The sequence below is a fragment of the Saccopteryx leptura genome, chromosome 7, assembly GCF_036850995.1.
Source record: "Saccopteryx leptura isolate mSacLep1 chromosome 7, mSacLep1_pri_phased_curated, whole genome shotgun sequence".
In the NCBI taxonomy this organism is placed as follows: Eukaryota; Metazoa; Chordata; class Mammalia; order Chiroptera; family Emballonuridae; genus Saccopteryx; species Saccopteryx leptura.
The window spans coordinates 106,990,892-107,010,797 of record NC_089509.1 but is presented as its reverse complement, the minus strand read 5'-3'; the positions used below and the strand labels follow the sequence as shown (position 1 = coordinate 107,010,797).

Sequence of the window (19,906 nt, the reverse complement as noted above, 5' to 3'; positions counted from 1 at the left end):
AAAATGAAAAAAAAAAGTTTAATTGAGTACCTAATATGTGACAAGTACTTCCCTAAGTGCTTGCTATATAATTTAGTTTAAATTATACTTCATTTCCCAAAACTTGTTTTTTACAAATGAGGAAACCAAGGTGATTTCAAAATATGGAAACATTACTTTAAAGTTTTAAGGAAATTATGAAAGGAAAAGCCTTGTTTCTTATATACCTCAAGAAATCATATTTTTATAAGCAATTTCTAGGGGAAATCTGATTTTTAGAGTTTAATGTGAATTGTCTGAGAAATTGTTTCATGAAACTAGTCATTGAGAACCAACCACACCACCCATGGTTACTGATACATGTGCTTGGCCCACATGAGTCAGACCATCTACAAGTCCGCAAAACCAACCACAAACCTCAAAGCACAGGCATACCAGGAGCTACCTAAAAGCGCTAGGATCAAATTAAAAATGCCCCACGATTATAAAAACCATGTTATTGCCTGACCGGGCAGTGGTGCAGTGGATAGAGCGTCAGATTGGGATGCGGAGGACCCAGGTTCGAGACCCCGAGGTCACCAGCTTGAGCGCAGGCTTATCTGGTTTGAGCAAGGCTCACCAGCTTGAACCTGAGGTCACTAGCTCACTCTACTGTGCCCCCCAACCCCCATCAAGGCACATATGAGAAAGTAATCAACGAACAACTAAGGTGCTGCAACGAAGAATTGATGCTTCTCATCTCTCTCCCTTCCTGTCTGTCCCTCTCTCTGACTCTCTCTGTCTCTGTCACAAAATAAATAAATAAATAAAATTATAAAAAAAAAAAAACCCATGTTATTTTAGTCTTCCAAATGCTACTGCTTGTTCTTTTCTCAAAATTTGTAATTCATAAATACACACTCTTTCTTTAATCTAGTCAAGGATTCATTGGGAACTAAACATTTGACTCTGAAAGATGGCGATAAAATATTAGCTTTTGCTGGTAAAAGCTAGATTAGAGGCATATTTCAATATGTTGCCACGATGGGCTTTCGACTACTCCACTCTTGCAAATAGGCTAACATACTGGAGCCCAGACATGCTGAGCAAGAGTTGGCCTGTCGCTCTGTAGCCTGGGGTTGCAATGCTCAGCACTGAAGAGCTGAAAGCATGTTTACCGCAGGCAGGCTGATCCAGAGAAGACACGGAAGCCAGAAGTAGGGAATGTTGCATTTAGTTTTGTGCACATATTTGTTTCATGACTTTTGTTCCTGGTTTACTTTGCCACTTTCTAAAGGACACTTAATTATTTAATATTCTTTATTGGTGAGAACCGTGAGTCGACTCTTCCTGAAGATGATGGTGAAAATGCTAATATACGAAAGTGACATCTGTCATGCCTGATGAGGAGCTATATGTTAAATGGATCAGCCATTATTCTTGGCTTACTGCTGTTTACTTCTAGCTAATGTCCTGGTTTCTTCTCTTGCTTTCCGTTTTCAGCTAGAGAAGACTTTTAAATAGTTATCAGTCATATAATGTTCCCCTGCTTGAGGGCATTCAGTGATCTTAGGATAAGTTTCAGTCTTCTTTTCTCAGCCTGTGAGGTCCTACACGATCCGGTCCTTGGCTTCCTACTGCTCCTCATTCATCCTTAAAACAGCCCTCCCTGCCTGCTGTCTGCAGTCGCCCTGGCCTGCCTGCTGTCCCTTGAGTACACCAACTCCTTTCAGCCTTCGCACTTTGCACGTGCAGTCACCTCTGCTGGACCACCTGTCCTTTAATTGTCCCAGAGATGCTTCTTCCTCCTTGTCATTCTGATCTCAACTAGAATGTCACATCTTCCGTGAGGACTCCCCTGACCACCTCATTCTGCCCCGAGTCATTATCACATCACAGCATGTTTTCCATATAGCTGGGTCATTGGTTTCTTTTAATGTTGCTGATTGCCCACGCACCCCATTCATCTTAAGCTTCCTGGCAGGGATGCCTGTCTGTTCTGCAGACTGCATCTTAGGCTCTTCAAGCATGTTGGTTGAAATAAGGGAAAAAGTTATGTTAGTGAGTGCTTTGTAAATCCTGATAAATATCCAAATATAAGGTGCAATTATTTAGCTGAGAAACCATCAGACAAGTCCTTTATATATATTTGTCCTGGTAAGCTGGATATAGGCATACGTAATGTGTGAGTGTGTGCTGTCATTAAGAGTAGATAAGTGGTCACCGAATGTTCACAGGGCACACATTTTGATATTGATATATTTTCAATCCACTGCGCATCTTTTATGCTGGAGATAATTAGAGCCTGTGAACCTAAGTGAAGGAAACCTTCACAATGCTGAAGCCAGGGGTATCTAATTAGTCTTTCTTGTGACAGTCTTGTTTTGGATAAATATTCTTCTTTTTGAAAAGTGTAACAGTGGTGCTTATGCCACTGACATTACTGATAATTAATAGTGTTCTCCAAACACCTACACATATTCTCTTAAAATATCCTTGTGTGATGCCACGACGGGGAAGAACAATTTCAATTAGAGAGGAGAGCTTTTGAAGTACGTATGAGCTGGCCTGTTAGGGGGAATGTGCCCTATTATAAAGGAGAGAAAAGTCTTTGCCAGAACATAACATTTTATGTAACATGCCTGGTATATTGTTTAACAAAACATTTTCTGGCTACTTTGTCAGGACATCGCTTGATGAGGAAGCAAGACTAGCATTCACCCCCATTTTCCTTTTTTGAATCCTTAAGATGTTTCGTGTACTATTTTCACCCTAGTCACAAGCTTATTAACTTGAGAATGAGGTGACAGGGCCTTTGTCTTCGAATCTTGTAATTATAATTAATAGTAAGTTAAAGGGAAGCAGAAAGCTTATATTCAAAGTTTAAAGGAAAATGACTCTGCGGCGCTTAGGGCAGGTGCCAGGAAGATATTAAGTAAGAGCTCATTATTCTTATTAACTAGAGCTTCAGGAAGGTGTCTCTGAGAGTGAAAGTCATTCTGTGTTACAGGAGTGACACCTATTTGTGGACAGAGCTTGAGGAGAGGAATGCACTCCTTAGCGGAGGCCTCCCGCGTGGCCAGCACCTGCCAGCTCCACGCACGAGGCAGGGGGAAGAGTCCATGGACATACTGTTGCTCGGAATGCATTCCTGAAAACTGTATCATGAAAAGAAAAATCCACAAAACCTCTTTACGTTCATTGGTGAAAGTGTTACAGATGAGGGCTACGATCCAGCCAGAGGATTTAACATCAAATCAAGCCTAGCATGTCCACACGGGAACATCATTTCTCTCTAAATATCTGCAGGTTTGAGCTGAACTTACTGCTCATGAGCTCCAGAAGAGGCATGTGTGGATTATAGAAGTTAACTGTTCAAGGACTAGATCACAGCGAAGTACAATGATGTTGATTGACGATAATAGTTAACTTTTTATGGAGAGCTGACCACGTTCAGATATTGTTCCAACCTCTTCATATGGATGAACTTATTTATCCTACAGCATCTCTCTGGACCACTATGGTCCAGTCTCCGCTGATGCGCTTGTTCTGTGGCCAAATCAATAATTGCTTATCGGCTGATTATTGTGAAGCATTAAGTTCCTTCTGCTATATGCTGGAAATATATCTGTTCAATTAAAGACCATTTAATGGAGGAACTAAAACATATTCTATGAAACATAGAATGTCAGTATTTAACTTTGTGCAGAATAATTAGGAAAAAAAACATTTATAATGAGAGATTTTTTTTTTTTAAATTCATGTTAGAAAAGGAATATAAGGGCAAAGACACAAGAGTGTGATCTGTTCTCACGGAGTGGATGGAAGTGAGGGTTTACAGGTGGGCGGAGGAGGCCCCGAAACAGAAGAGAAATGAAGAGTCTGGAAATACACTTCCAAAGCATGAGCCACCAGTGGGGTTGTGTTTACACGTTTTCCTTAACTTCCACAAATAGCCCCCCTCACAGAAGTCACTTGGGAAACTTATCTTTCAAAGTTCGTAAAGACATCAATGATTTAGTTATCTTCACTTAAAGAGGGTAATTTATCACCTAGTCAAGTGTGCGTGTGTCTGCCAGGAAAGCTGTGAGCCAATATACATCATATTCAGAAGCTTCAAGGATCTGGTCTGCCTTCTTCTGTGTGTTTGAATATAGAATTCATTTCAGCCTGACAGTTTTTACCTCTCATCATATTTTTCTTCTAATTAAGTTCTATAAATGTATCCTCTCCCCAGTTTGAGCTATAATAAATTCCTTTCCTGAATTGGCCTTCTGAAAATCACAAACCAACATGATGATGAATTGCAAAAGGAAAAATTTCCCTTCCACTGTGTTAATTTTGGGGGCAGGGAAGCGCTGGAGCCAAAGGGAACACTGTTTCACTGGAAAGAAGGCCCTGCTCAGGGTGGTTTAGCGCCTGTGGGTTGACTGTTTGCAACACTCATTGACCCCAGCAGAGTTCCAAAACTGAATAGGTCTGATGCAAGGAAATGAGTTTTCAGTTCAAAATTTTGAGGTTAAATGATATTAATGGAAGGGATCCATATGAGAAGAGTTTTCATGTTTTATAAGCCCTGGAGCTACCCATGTCGGTATGGACTGAGACCATTTTTTTTGGGGGGTGGGGGCAATAATTTCCTAACGTCTATATTGAAGAAGAAAGGAACAAGGCCATTCATAGAATGTACTGTGTGAGAAATGAACGTATAACTTTTATTTTTAAGTCCTTGTTTCACTTCACTTTTTGGTCAAGTAGGAGTATTATTGTCTTAGATTTGAGATGACTATGTTGAAATTGAACAATGTGTTGCTAATATTTAATTGGTGCTTGGCATCAGGCACATTTGTCCCCATTCTACTGTAAGGCACAGATGAAACTATGTACTGGTAAGATTAAAGCATCGCCATAGATAAACTATCAGGCCTGACCTTGCAGACCCTTGGTTTTGGAATGGTTTATTTGAATAGCCACAATGATCATAGACCAGTTCAAATAATTCTGCTTAATCTATTCATCGTTAGTCATATCTTTCTTTCTCATTTCCCTCTATTCCTTTATAGAGTGGGAATTGCCTGTGAATCCTGAATTCATTACCGTAATTTGTGTACTGTGCATTGACTGATGCTAATTTGAGTGACGTATTAGCACAGAATTTAAGCTCCTTTACTCTGTGTAGATAGTAGGTCATGGAGTTAATGTTTAATTTATAGTATTTATCAAAGGACAATAATAGTAGTTATGATTTACAGTCTTTTCCTGGATAATCCCTGATTTTAAAAAAAACTATAGTTGGAAAAGAATTTTGATTTTAATAATAAGCATGTCTACTGGTCCAACTATTCTAACGCCAAATTATCATTTGCAGCACTTCTTTTCCCTAAAAAAGAAAGGAAACAGAAATTTTGTTGTCAAGTTAGAATTGGACATGAGTAATTACCTAAGCCAACCATTTCATTGGACACATAAAGAATCTGTGATTTGTGTTCGAGCTATAGCCGAGACATAACATCTGGTTCCTCTGAGTTCCACGCCAGCATGCTGCGAACTGTCCTGCCTTGCTAGAGTGGGATAATAGCCTGCCGTTGCTTTATTCACAATTTGAAAGCATTCACTGTTATCTCCCACAACTCTCTCCTCTCTCCTATGCAGCATCCGCATGCACCCCCGTGAAGACATCCTCATCTCGTGTGGGGAGGACCACGTCTGGAAGAAAGTGGGAGTCCCCGGAGGCAACGTGCTTTTCACAGGAACTGGCCACACTGACTGGCTTTCCAGCTGCTGCTTCCATCCCAGGTCAGTGTCTGTAAGTCCCTGACCCGGCCTAACTCCAGGGAATGTGTTTATGTGTTCTGTTTCTTCACTCTTTTGGCTTTTTTAAAATTGGAATACAAATAATAGACAAAACTGTGCATGTTTGATATATACATCTGTATACAACTTGATGAGTTTGGAGACAGATATACATCACTGAAACTCTCACCACTATCTATGCTGTAACTATTTTTATCATCTCCAGAAGTTTCCCGCCACCCACTTTATTTATTATTATCATCATCCTCATCATCATCATTAAAACACTTCACATATGACCTCTGTTCTTAGCAAAATTTTAAGCATATGATGCAATAGATCTCTAGGACTTACCTTATATAAATTAAACTTTGCACTTTGCTGATTTTGATGACACCTTTTTTTTCTCTGTAAATTTACACTAAATTTAGAAACATGTAGATAATATTGACTTTAGATTGATTGCTTTTGATATTTGGTACCTGAAAAACATAGTCCACATGCCGATCCGTTTAACTAGAGTAGAAAGCTCCCCAGAAGAAGCATCATTTATGCTCCTTGTACTCACAAGCTCTGACAAGACACACAGATTTCTAGTCAATAATACATGCTAATGTTTACTTTGCCTCAGTTAATCTTGCAGGTTTTTCTTCTAGAATTAAATTATCTACCAAAAAGGATCAGAAGGCAGTGATCAATAGTGTTAAAAATTCAGTGACACTCAAGATCTTAAACAAAAAAAAGTAGAACTGAAAGCATTGAGTTGTGTAGTTTTCAGAATTCATTGAATTGTTGTGCCATGAAGGCCAAGGACACAGAAGGAAAGATGCTGGGACGCTGTGATACCTCAGCCTGAGCAGAAACCTTACTGAACATATTAAACAAGACAGTTTTGAGGCTTGTCAAGATATTTTGGACAAGTGTTTCAACTTGATGAAACAAATAAGAAATACCAACTACCCCAGCAGAGAGTGTACTTTAAAAGTCTATGTTTGACATTGTGTAAAAGTTTCCAATTACAAGCAGATCCAGCCTTGATGATGGTAAATGACATTAAATTTTCAAAATAACAAAACCCACATTTGAAATTAGCAACATAGCTTTTGGTAGTTTGAAACTTCAAGTATAACTAATTGGCTAACACATAAAAGGACAGAAAATCTGACTAGTATTGACTTTGTAACAAATAAGAAAAAGGAAAAAATGGGAAAAAGAAGGAACCCACGTCATCATATAGTTGAATCCTTTCCTTGGCTGCTGCTTACACTTTACAAACCTGTTTTGTGTGGATGGACATGATATTCCTTTGGGATTCTCAATTTCATTTATTTTATCAATAAAAGAGCATTCTTGTGGAGAAAGGAATAAATCATATAAGCGAAATATAAGAGATTACACTAGGAGCTGAGCTTTTACCTTGACTAATCCAGTAGCTTTAGCCAAACATCTCAATGTCAGAAGCATTATAAGTATTCTGCATGGTATGTCTGGCAAAGAAAAATCAGTAATAAAGTAGATTTGATTAAAATGTTTACTTTTTCCCTTCACCCTTCCCCTTCCAAAGCTACATAGCTCTTTCTCTTACTTACCTGATCTTTGTTACGGTTATTCCAGGTTGAGGTTTTATCCACTGCGCCACCACGGGTCAGGCTTTGTTATGGTTATTGACTGGCCTTGTTTCTTGTCACAATGCCATGTATCTTAGAACTCATTTCTAAGTCATATAATTGTCTACCTTTCCATAATTTCAGTATTGGAGTTCACACTCTGATGTTATGCCATGTGTCTCTGAACTTGTTATCAGACTTCAAAGAAACACCAGAAACCCATTTACACAAATTATTATTATTTTTGTATTTTTCCAGAAGTGAGAAGTGGGGGTAACAGACAGACTCCTGCATGAGCTGGACTGGGATCCACCCCACATGTCCACCAGGGGGCGATGCTCTGCTGCAACCAGAGCCATTCTAGCACCTGAGGTGGAGGCCATGGAGCCATCCTCAGCACCTGGGCCAACTTTGCTCCCATGGAGCCTTGACTGCAGGAGGGGAGGGGAAGAGAGAGACAGAGAGAAAAGAGAAGAGGAGGGGTGGAGAAGCAGATGAGTGCTTCTCCTGTGTGCCCTGGCCAGGAATTGAACCCAGGACTTCCACATGCCGGGCTGACCCTCTAATGCTGAACCAACCAGCCAGGGCCTATACAAATTATTTTTATTCTAACAACTTTACCAATTCCAACAGCTTCATAATTTGTACAGAAGAGAAACTGGGATTAGCAAGATAATCCTGCCTGTTTGCTCAGTTCAGCTATGGTTAAGTCTTTTAAGTTATTTTGCTCATTAAAGGTTCTTGGACATCATAGTAAATTCCAGAAAAGTGGTTATGATATTTATCTAGCAATTCAGGGCCTTTACATATTCTATTCTTTCTGCTTGGGATGTTCTTCAAACGCTCCCTTTCCCTTGTCCTTTACATAATTATGTTAATTAACTTGATCTGCCTTCAGGGCTAAATGTGTTAGTCAGTTTGGTTCTGCTATAAAAAATCATCATAGATTGGATGGCTCAAACATAAACACATATATATATATATGTCTTACAGTTCTGGAGTCCCGGGAGTTCTAGGTTAAGGTGCCGGCAGGCACTGTGTCTGGTGAGGGCACTCTTCCTGGTTTGCAGGTGGCCGTCTTTTCATTGTGTCCTCATGGTGGAGAGCACAGAGGAAGGAAGTTCTCCAGTGTCTCTGCTTATAAAGGCACTAATCTCATGAAGAGGGTTCCACCTTCATGACCTAGTTACTTCTCAAAGCCTCATCTCAAATATGCTTGTATTAGTGACTAAGGTTTCAATTTAAGAATTTGTGGCAGTGAGTGAGGCGGGGGAAGACACAACCGCTCAGTCCGTAGCACTGTAAAAGCTGTCAGAGTCACTTTAAGGACATCTTTGCCTGAGCCTTCAGTATTAGGAAAATTTCCCAGATGATCTTTTACATCTAATATCAAGCATTCATCACAGAAAAGATTCTTTTTTAAGAATAACTGGTTTTTTGACTGGATTGAGAACTCCGGGATAGCAGAACTGGGAATCATAATGTTTAGTTCTGTATTCCCAGCCTCTTGTAGCACTGAAAAATATTTGTCATCATACTAATGGTTTACTTGCTATTTTAAGACTTGGTGATCTCATTGATGGATTGCGGCACCAACTGCCTTACTTTTCTGCCTGCCTCTCTCAAATCCGTAGTGTCCACACTTGACTGATTTGTTCTCCTAAAACACTTTTTATCATGTGGCATTCCAGCCCAACCACTCTATCACCGTTGTTTATGAAGAAAAAGCAAAATCATGCTCCTTAGAGTAACATTCAAAACCTTCCATTTTAAAAAAAATTATTATTTTGGAGAGAGCAAATATATCTATTACTGTTCTCATAGACTAAGAACCCGAAATCCCCAACTGGGAGCCAATATTCTCAAATGACAAGTTTTAATTACTTAGCAAATTGTTAGTTTCTTCTTTATATTGTGAAATTCTTAAGAGAAAGAAATTTTATTGGTGTCCTATTTATATTGAACTTTCAATGGCTAGCAGAGAAAAGGTATTATTTAATATTTATGGAATAAAATTGATAGCTTCTGATAAACTCTGTAGCTTGAAGATGGCTTCATTAAAAGGCACATATAGTTTCTTTTTGGGGGGCTGATAAATTTTAATATTCAGATATACTATTTAAGACTTAATCTCTTACCGCACTACATTCTATATTTGATAATTTCTGTGAAATCTCTTGATATATAAACAGAATATCTTGTTAAAGAACAACCACCCTGAACTGAACTAAAACAAATCCTTTTGGACCAAAACTTAGGATCCAAAAATTCATCGCAGGATTTACCATATTTTTTACTCTATAAGACGTACCTGACCATAAAACACACCTAGGGTTTTGTTTTGTTTTGTTTTGTATTTTTCCAAAGCTGGAAACAGGGAGGCAGTCAGACAGACTCCTGCATGTGCCCGACCAGGATCCACCCGGCATGCCCATCAGGGGGTGATGCTCTGCCCATCTGGGGCGTTGCTCTGTTGCAACTAGAGCCATTCTAGCACCTGAGGCAGAGGCCATAGAGCCATCCTCAGCGCCCAGGCCAACTTTGCTCCAATGGAGCCTTGGCTGCGGGAGGGGAAGAGAGAGACAGAGAGGAAGGAGAGGGGGAGGGGTGGAGAAGCAGATGGGTGCTTTTCCTGTGTGCCCTGGCCGGGAATCGAACCCAGGACTCCTGCATGCCAGGCTGACGCTTTACCACTGAGCCAACCAGCCAGGGCTACACCTAGGGTTTTAAGGAGGAAAATAAGAAAAAAAATTCTGAACCAAATGGTGTATTAAAATATTTAATACCATATTTTTCGCTCCATAAGATGCACAGCATTTCCCCCTCCACTTTTGGGGGAAAAAATGCATCTTATGGAGCAGAAAATATGGTAACTTAAATAAATCAATTACTTCTTTGAATCTCCTGATAAAGATTTAGGAAAGTGTTGCCTGTAAAATGATTAATATAGAAAAGTATAAATAAAACAACAGTATCAAGTTTATTGTAACTTATCTGGAGAAAATATGTGTTAGCAGAAAAAAAAGCCTTCTTCATGGACACAATGGAACTAAAAGTCAGAATTTGTCAAGTACCTTTATTTAAAAGGGTATTGCTTCCATATATCATAGATATCAGAACAACCCAACCAAATAGTATTTTAACCGAATAGTATTTCATGATCACCAAGTAGTATTTTAACCACAAGTAGCTTTCCATTTCAGACTCTTAATGTTAGGTGAGAAAATACAAAGATCTGAGTATTCCACTATGGAACTACCAGCTATATATACACATATATTTTACCAAGAATTGCCATTATGCTTTATTTTTATCCATGTCTGGTGAATTTGTTTAGAATAAGTAAGCCTTTTCTGCCTGTTCTACCCTTGGTCTAAGACAACATCTTCTTCCCTGTCCAACCTCTATCCTCAAGGGATGCTGCACTGGGAAGCTCTTGCGTAGCCTATCAGGACCCAAGTTTAAAACCTTCAGGTCACCAGCTTGAGCGCAGGCTCATCTGCCTTGAGTGGGGGCTCACCAGCTTGAGCATGGGGTCACTGGCTTGAGCATGGGATCATAGATAGACATGACCCCATGGTTGCTGGCTTGAGCCCAAAGGACACTGGTTTGAAGCCCAAGGTCGCTGGCTTGAAGCCCAGGGTCGCTGGCTTGAGCAAAGTGTCACAGTCTTGGCTGGAGCCCTGTGGTCAAGGCATATGAGAAAGCAATCAATGAACAATGAATGTGCAGCAATTATGAGTTGATGCTTCTCATCTCTCTTTCTGTCTGTCCCTGTCTGTCCTTTTCTCTCTTTCTCTCTCTCTCTTACTAAACACAAGAAACCCCCAAGAACTCCCACAATCTTCTCCGTGTATTTAGATATCTTCAGGGCAGTTATTTAAATTTTAATACTGCAATTATATGTTCATTTTATTGTGAGCTATTGGAAATAGTTTATTCTTTTGTGTTAGGAATTATATTTGCTAGTATATTTCTGATTTGTTCCTCAATTACATGAGAGAGCTTTCAGATATTTAGTTACAACTGTCCTCAACTTGGCCATGTCTGTATGCTTTTGAGAGCTGTTATATGAGTGATTGTCACAACAAGAAAAATTAAATTAGATTAAGAACTAGTTCTAAAATTGTACTCAATTGAGGCTATTCTTTGATAACTGTCTGTACAAGAGAATTGTCTTAATCTTCGTTGTTAGTTCTTTAGACAAACATATAAATATTTAATGCCTATTATATATTATGCACAGTTATTATATAATTTTTTACTTATAGATGTCAGTTAACATATTTACAATAAATATAAATTAAATAATAAATTTATAAATGCATATATATGTGCATTATATATCTATAAACTGTAATTGGTATTTTTGCTAAATTATATAAAGAGAAGGTTTGTTCTGAATTCTGTATTAGTGAAATAGTTCATTTCATATAAACATTTTAAGATAATAAATAATCTATAAACCATAAAAGCTAAAAATTAAATAAATTCTGTTTAAAGGAAAGCCATAGTTTAAAGTCAGGCAAGAGAGAGAATTGCTGCAGGTAGGGCTAATTCATTTCTAATGATTCTAGTGAGATGCTCACCAGATTAGATTATGAAAGCAGATTTGTAAGAAAATATTTTTTACCCTCTTACAATGGGAAAATAAATTCTTGAATGTACAGAAAAAAATTAAATCCACTTCAAAGTATTGAAATACTGTTGATATGAATGACCTATGATGACATATATCTCTGCTTTAACATTTATTCTTAACTAAAATTAAAGCACCATAAATATTTGTGATGAAGAACAGTAAGGGGTTTAAAGGACATGCCTTAATTGTATTTGCATTATAAATTTCCCAAATGATATTTCCAATTCTTGAATAATTTTTCAGTTTGATTAACATATCAATACATTGCATTGTGAAAAGATAAGTGGTTTGCATCCAGAATAGAAATTAAAATTACCTCTAAAAATAAACAAAATGTTTCAACTTTAGGTATAAAGCAACACTTAAAAATCACTTTTGTATAGGGCATATCATCTAAGATACCTACCTAACTTTTCATGTAAAGTATTTATTCTGTACATTTTATCACCCTGAGAAAACATCGGAATTATTCAGACATGTAGTTATTATATGAAACTACCTAGGACAATTTGCATTTATAGTTATGGTATTTATTTCCTTGAGCAGAGAAATAGATATTTTTCCCAACTATCTTTTAAGGTAGGGAAAACAGTAGTAATGAGAACACAGTGTCGTCTCATGAAACATAACTTTTTTGAAATTTAACATGTTATATAAAGTACTTCATCAAACATTGAAGTTTGAGAAAGATAATGACATAGAAACTTTTTCATGGTAAGCTTCTCATCTGTGAAATATTTAGATGTTGTACCCAATATAAAACTTTATGGTTATAAAGTGTTTTATATCCTCTGACTACAAAATTATTAAAAATCTCCTAGACTATTATTTGAAAACAGCAGTTTTCATGGAATCATGTTATAGAGTGATAGGTAGCATATGCGGATGAAATGATTTTAGTAATTTTTTGTAATTATCTTCCTGAATGCTGTATAATTTGAGTTCAAGTTCAGCAGACCAACATCAGCCATAAATTGACATCCTTCTAGCCACTTAAGCAGTTTCAAGCCTTGTTAATATTGGCAAGTTTAGTGAGAGGGACATTCTAGAAAATATCTAAGCTAATGACTTCAATGGAATTGTTAAATCTTCACAGGTTGTGTGAGAGAAACTCTGAATACAGAAATATGAAATTTGAATTGAAAAACTATATGTTATGTATAAAAGATTGTATGAGTAAATGGTATTCTCCTTTTAGTAATCTTATTGTATTTCTCAATGACCTCAATTATTTATTTGCACCAAGGAAGTGTATAAGTTCCAAAAAAAAGTGAATAAATGTGTATAAGTTACAAAAAACATAATTAGTTATTAGAAAACATTGTAAACCTGAGAAATCTCAAAAGTAGGTAATGAAATCAAAAGCATTTCATTGTCTTTCCAACTTTCAATATCTTCACAAAAATGCAACAATTTAATTATGAAGAAAAATTTAAAATGCCTTTCATTGGTTATTTTGGCAGAAAGAAGAGATGGTTTAAGTTTTATTTATATTTAATTATTTCCTTGACTATTATTTTGTGTGTAGACAAGTTACATTTTCTCCTTAGTTAATTGCCTGTTTATTAATTTTTATGTGGAATTATTTTTAGTTTGAACCAACCATTTATATTTCAAATGCTTTTCTCTTTTATAAAATTTTAGTGTTTGTTTTACTTATCTACTTTTTTCCTGCAGTTAAATTTTAGTATATTAAACTTTGGAGTTTGTAGTATTTGTCAACATTTTTGGGAAGAATGAAGGGATTTTTTTGGTGTGCGTGTGAACATAGAGCTCAGAAAGCCATTCTTCACACTTATAAATTGGTTAATATTCATTTGCATTTATTTTAGTTTTCCAGTGTCTTTATTATTTTACAACAGTTTTAAGTTTACAGTATTGAGAAGGATATACAGAGGTTTATATTGATAATATACCCTATGCCCCTACACATGCATACCCTCTCCCATTACCTACATCACTTACCAGAATGGTACAGTTTTATTTTATTTTATTTTTTACTTTAGGATTAATCTACATTGACCCATCATAATCCTCCAAAGTCTAGGGCAGTGGTAGTCAACCTGGTCCCTACCGCCCACTAGTGGGCGTTCCAGCTTTCATGATGGGTGGTAGCGGAGCAACCAAAGTATAAATAAAATGATAGATTTAACTATAGTAAGTTGTTTTATAAAGATTTATTCTGCCAAACAGCGAAAATCTGACATAAAGTACTTGGTAAGTAATTACTATTATATGCTTTAACTTGCTGTAACTCTGCTTTATAAATTTTATAAAGTAAAGTTACTTCCCTACTTTATAAATCACCATTACTGTGGAACCAGTGGGTGGTTAGAAAATTTTACTACTAACAGAGATACAAAAGTGGGCGCTAGGAATAAAAAGGTTGACTACCCCTGGTCTAGGGTGTACCTTAGGGTTCACTCTTCTACATTCTATGAGTTTGGACAAAGATTAATAACATATATCCAGCATTGTAATAGCATATAGAGTAATTTTACTGTCCTGAATATTCTCTGTGATCTGTCTCTTTGTATCTCCCCATGCCCCAACCCCAGGCAGCCAGGCAGCCACTGATCAAAATTGTCCCCCTAGTTCTGCCTTTTAGAGAATATCCTATAGTTGGAATAATACAGCATAGAGCCATTCTGGCCTCTTTCACTTAGCCGTGTGCATTTCAGATTCTTCCATGTTTCTTCATGATAGATCATTTTTAAACATTGAATAATATTGCCCTGTCTCAATGTACCAAAGTTTATTTATCTGTTCACTATGGAAGGCCATCTGAATTGCTTCTATGTTTTGGAAATTATTAAAAAAAAGCTGTTATAAACATTCATGTGCAGGTTGTTGTGTGGACATAGATTTACAGATCCATTGAGTAAATATCAAGAAGTGCAATTGCTGGATTGTATAGTAATAGTATGTTTAGTTTTGTAAGAATCTGTTAAACTAGTATCTAATATGGCTGTGCCATTGTGCGTTTCTGCTATCAATATATGAGAGTCCTTGTTCCACACATATCTTTGTCAGTGTTCTGCGTATTGATCACTAATTAGCTGTATAGTGGTATCTTGCTGTTGTTTTAATTTTAATTTCCCTAATGATATGGAGCATCTTCTCATAAGCTTATTTGACATTTTTATAAAGTTGTTTTCTTGTTGAGCTTTAGGAGTTCTTTGTATATTTTGGATAATAGTCCTTTGTCATATGTATCATTTGTAATTATTTTTCCCACTCTGTGTCTTCTTCCAACATTATCTTTGGCGAAGCTGAAGTGTTTAATTTGAATAACGTATAGGTTATCTCTTATTTCTTTCAAGGACCACGTCTGGTGTTGTACATTCAAAGCCACCATCATGCCCAAGGTCATCTTAAGTTTTCTTCTATATGTTATCTTCTGGGTGTTTTATTGTTTTGCTTTTTAATTTAGGTCTATAATCCATTTTTAGTTAATATTTGTAAAGTGTGTAAGATCTGTGTCTTGATCCATTTTTGGTATGTGGATGTCCAGTTGATCTAGCAGTATTATATGTTTTATATATATTTGAAGAGATTGGGTTATATATAATTTTTAATATTTATTTGTTTAAAGCAGCATGCTCTATTATTATAAATAAACACAAATTTCACTTCTTAGTGTCCACAGCTGCTTTCTGGGTTATAGTTTGACAAACATCCTTGATTCACACTAGGGAGTCAAATAAAAAGGTATCATTTCTTCCTTTTACAACAGAGAACACTCATCTTCAGAAAGACCACTCCCCAAGCACAAAGCTTTTAAATGATGATGATGTTACTAGCATGTGAGTTCTTACTTCTGCTAATATTCTCGTTTACCTTATTTCCAGAACAATTAAGAGCTATTGAGTACTAAATTGAGTACACATGAAGGATCCAATTTAGTTATACTCGTAAAGCTTGAGGTGTAGAATTTGTATTGTTAGAACAAATACTCATCCCTGGCTTCAGTTAATTCTTTGGTGAATGGTACAGCCTGGTAAAGGATATGTAATTTATGAAGACTTGGAAAATTCGGGTGAAATTTGGGCTGTTTTTTTTTGAGTTTATTAGAAATGTGATGAGAGTCTGCTGAGATTATATCTATTATTTCCCTCTCCACTGATTTTATGGTGAAACAGATAACACTCTCAGAAAGACCAGCAAAACATTTTAGTGATTATGAAATCTTTGACAGGAAATTAGAAGACTTGGGGATACATGTGTTGTCACCATTATTTCTTCCTCTTACCTACACTTGCAGGGATGGAGGAATAGGAAAGGTAAACAACTGGCTTTAAACATGATTTACACTAATAGAGTTTGGATTTCTGGAAAGGGGCCTCATAAGCTGAAACGCTCAATTGGGTTCCTGTGTAGAAATACATTATAGCTCAGAATATTAGAAACAGCTTTGTTTGTCCTGAAACAAACTGATCTTATCAAGAGAACATCAACCTGACTGTAAAGCTGGTCGTTAGAAAAAACAGGTCTGCTCTGGGAAGGGAAAGAACAATTTGAAAATGAAACACAAAAAGTAATTAGTGAAAGAACAAGGAAGAGTAATGTGTCAGAGAATAGAAATTAAACAAAGTTAGTCTCATATTTTAACATTGGAAGTACATGTGATCTTATATTATTACCAAGATTTAAAGAGATAAGATATAATATTAGAATATAATAATGGAAATATATGCCCTGTTCAATAGAAACAGGCCAGGCATGAGTCAAGGTAGAGTGAATATACAGGTTCTTAGATCTCTGTGAACCTTTAAAGTGGAAATAGCATGGGGAAGAATATTTGGGTGATAAAGGAGATGAATAGATAGTCATTTCTAGGACATGATGGCTTTCCTGCTCTACTCTAAAATCTCCTGAACAAGAGAGAGATAATTTGAACTCTGAATGATGCCAAGGATTATAACTAATTTTAATGAAAGAAAGTTTTACATAAAAGAAAATAAGCTTACTAAAGAGAGGACTTTCTAACAGAGCTAGTCAAAACCAAATCAACTAGGTTTTCTGTTACTAGAAGATTTAGATAGAAGAGTGTATAAAGAAATAGTAGAGTATCAGTATAAATAGTTAAAAAGAAGGCTATATCATTAGATTAGGTGAATTTAAGGACTCTTTCAGCCTAGAGAGTCTACAATTCTGTGATACATGAACTTACTTTCATCAAACTAGTTTCAAATGTATCCTAATTGTCATTAAAATACTGCCAATTATAAGACAAGAACAAACAAACAACAATGACAAAAACCTTTTATTTTATACCAGAAACAGAAATACTACTTGTTTTGGAACCATGGAAATATCCTGCTATGTGCTTTGGAAGGCTTTCTTCCGACAGTGTTGCTTTAGCAGGTGTGGATTATGGGGGAAAATCTGAGCCTAAGATTCGATGTTCCTTCCCAAACATGCAAGGAAATCTTTTTTTCTAATTGCACTTTCCAGACTGAGTGTAGAGAATAATTACTTAGAAAATATTGTCCCACGTTCACTTAGAACTTTCACAACTCTGAAAAAGCAGTTCTCTTCACCACACTCCTTGTCTGTTTGAAGCTTTGTGCAACAACTCTTGGTGTCAAAGAAGCTAAGAAACTCTGCCTTTCCGTATTTAGTCATTAGCTATCGTGATGGAATTTGCATCCTGCCTCTGTTGACCTTGAGTATTTTGTCAAGTCAATTCTCCTAATACTAGAACTCCACATCATACCTGTGTATTTTGGTTACCATGTACTCCTAAAAGTCAGAATAGTGTACATTGAAAAATACTAAATTTTAAGGTATCTTCCAAGTCAGATCAGAAGTTGAAAGAAGGTTGAGAAGCAGCAGCATCACAGTTGGGGAGGGGGGACTTTCTTTTAGAAGAATGATAAGTCCCCACACTTGACAATTAGACTTGGAAAGTCTTTAGCTAAGTGAAAAAGACAGATGTTAGACTGAGGCTTAGACTTGAGAATCATTTATCAAAACTGGAACTATGATTATACAAAACAATAATCTCAAAATTATTAGGTTTGATAATTTAGTATGAGACTATAGTAGAAATCACTATCAATTCTCTTACATATTTTCTGCTCTTTCTCCAACAATCTTGTCTTTGCCATTTTGCTAGAGTTATCCTAAAATTAATATCAGATTACTTTTTCAACTTCTCTTAAAACCCTCTAATCTCTGCTCATAGCCTAAGATTAAAACTGTTGAATGCTATAGGAAAGACCTTTTATATTTGATCATTGTTTATCTGTTTAGACTAATGTACCATTATTCTTCTCTTTTTTAATGTAATAGGCTTAAAAATCCCAAATATGTCTCAACTTCCACATGCTGACTTCTTATCCTCTTTCCAATTTATATATTTGAATATCTCCTTATACATGTAGATTTAGGTCAGTTATTTCTACCTTTTTAAAGCCTCATAAATGCATCCCAAGCTTAGAAAATTATTAGACCCTTCTTTGTCTTATCACTATATCCTGTTATCTGTTAAGACACATGAAAATATTATAATTAATTGGTTATATATTTGTGTGACCTGTTAGTGGGGTGCTTGAGGACAGTGTTTATATCCCCAGTACATAGTACTTTTAAGTGTTTTAAATTATATTTTATGTCATTTATTTATATTTTTCAAAAGAATTTTGAGAACTTGCAAATATAAGAAGACAAAGAGTTTGAGAGATAATTAAGGTGAAGAATAACTTTCCTTATTACAGGGCAGTAGAACAACATCACAAGTAACTCAGTGAAAGCAAATCTATGACGGTGAAGAGAAAGTGAAAAAGTGATCTCTAAATATAGAAACTTCTAAATCTTATAAATTAATCTAAAGAAAAACTAAATAATTTGAGGAACATGTATACTTTATATCCTTCAGATCCTTTGTATCCCTGCTAAATAGTGGGTACTCAGGAGGAATTGAATAAATTAAGGGGTCTTAGAAAAGTAATCTAATTATAGCATAGAACTGGTTGGAAGAGACACAAGCACCAGAGAAGTTGAATTGTAAGAATATCCTCAGTATATAAACAGACTTAGTGATGTGCAAAGCCAAGTGGGAATGTAAAGAAGGTCCACTGTCCATGAGAAAAACTACTATTCTAAATGAAGAGTGGCTCCCCTGTTTATGGACCAGGTAGACACAAGGCCAGAAACAGACACGTGGTGTGAAAATGGAGAATTCTTGGTCCCAGTTCTATGATGAAAAAGAGGGATGAAAACAAGGCACTTTGTGAGAAGAGGGCCAATAGCTGGTCCTCACATTCTAAGCACAGAGAGATGATCATTTTAACCTTTGCATGAGGGTGGGATTGTAAATAATATGCTTCTGTAAGAACTAGATTCAGGCAGGGTGTGGAATCTTCCTTAAAGGCCATGGAGATCTATGGATACACCAGAGAGGAAAGAGCTAAGTAAAGCACAGGCCTACAATCTCCGAGAGCTTGAGAACAGATGGCAAATGAGAGGAATCCGTGATGTACACAGGAAGTTAATAGTGATGAGTGCTACCAAAATAATAATAATAATAATAATAATAATAATAATAATAGTGATAGTTGTAATTCGGAAAGGAGCCAGCCTCATGTCACCAGTGACTTTGTATTTCAGGTAGGTCTCCGTGAGTGTCTTTCTGTAAAGTTTGGAGAAAGGGAGGGAACCAGTCGTTACTGCTTGCGTAGAGGACATGCCTGGAAGAAAGACTAGAAAGCACCAAGGCTTGGTATGTCTAGAGCAGAGGGGGGGAGTGGTGGGAAAAAAGTTCAGGGTGGGTAACGACATAGGTGGTAGGAACATGTAGCGCCTTATTTCATCAGGAGGAATTTGATTTTTCCTCTGGGAGCAGAGAAACCATTGGAGGGTTTGAGCAGAGCAGCAGCAGGCACAGGCTTCTTTAAGCTTC

At 36.6% G+C, this 19,906-nt stretch overlaps 1 protein-coding gene across 4 annotated transcripts in view; it reads left to right on the top strand.

Annotated features, from left to right (window-relative positions):
* Positions 1-19,906, top strand: part of SPAG16 (sperm associated antigen 16) — a 204,617-nt gene that overhangs the window by 109,738 nt on the left and 74,973 nt on the right. For all 4 annotated transcript variants that reach the window (XM_066346111.1, XM_066346112.1, XM_066346110.1 and 1 more), the window contains one exon: positions 5,611-5,754. In XM_066346111.1, the coding sequence (XP_066202208.1) occupies positions 5,611-5,754 (144 nt within the window). The remainder of the gene's footprint in view (positions 1-5,610; positions 5,755-19,906) is intronic.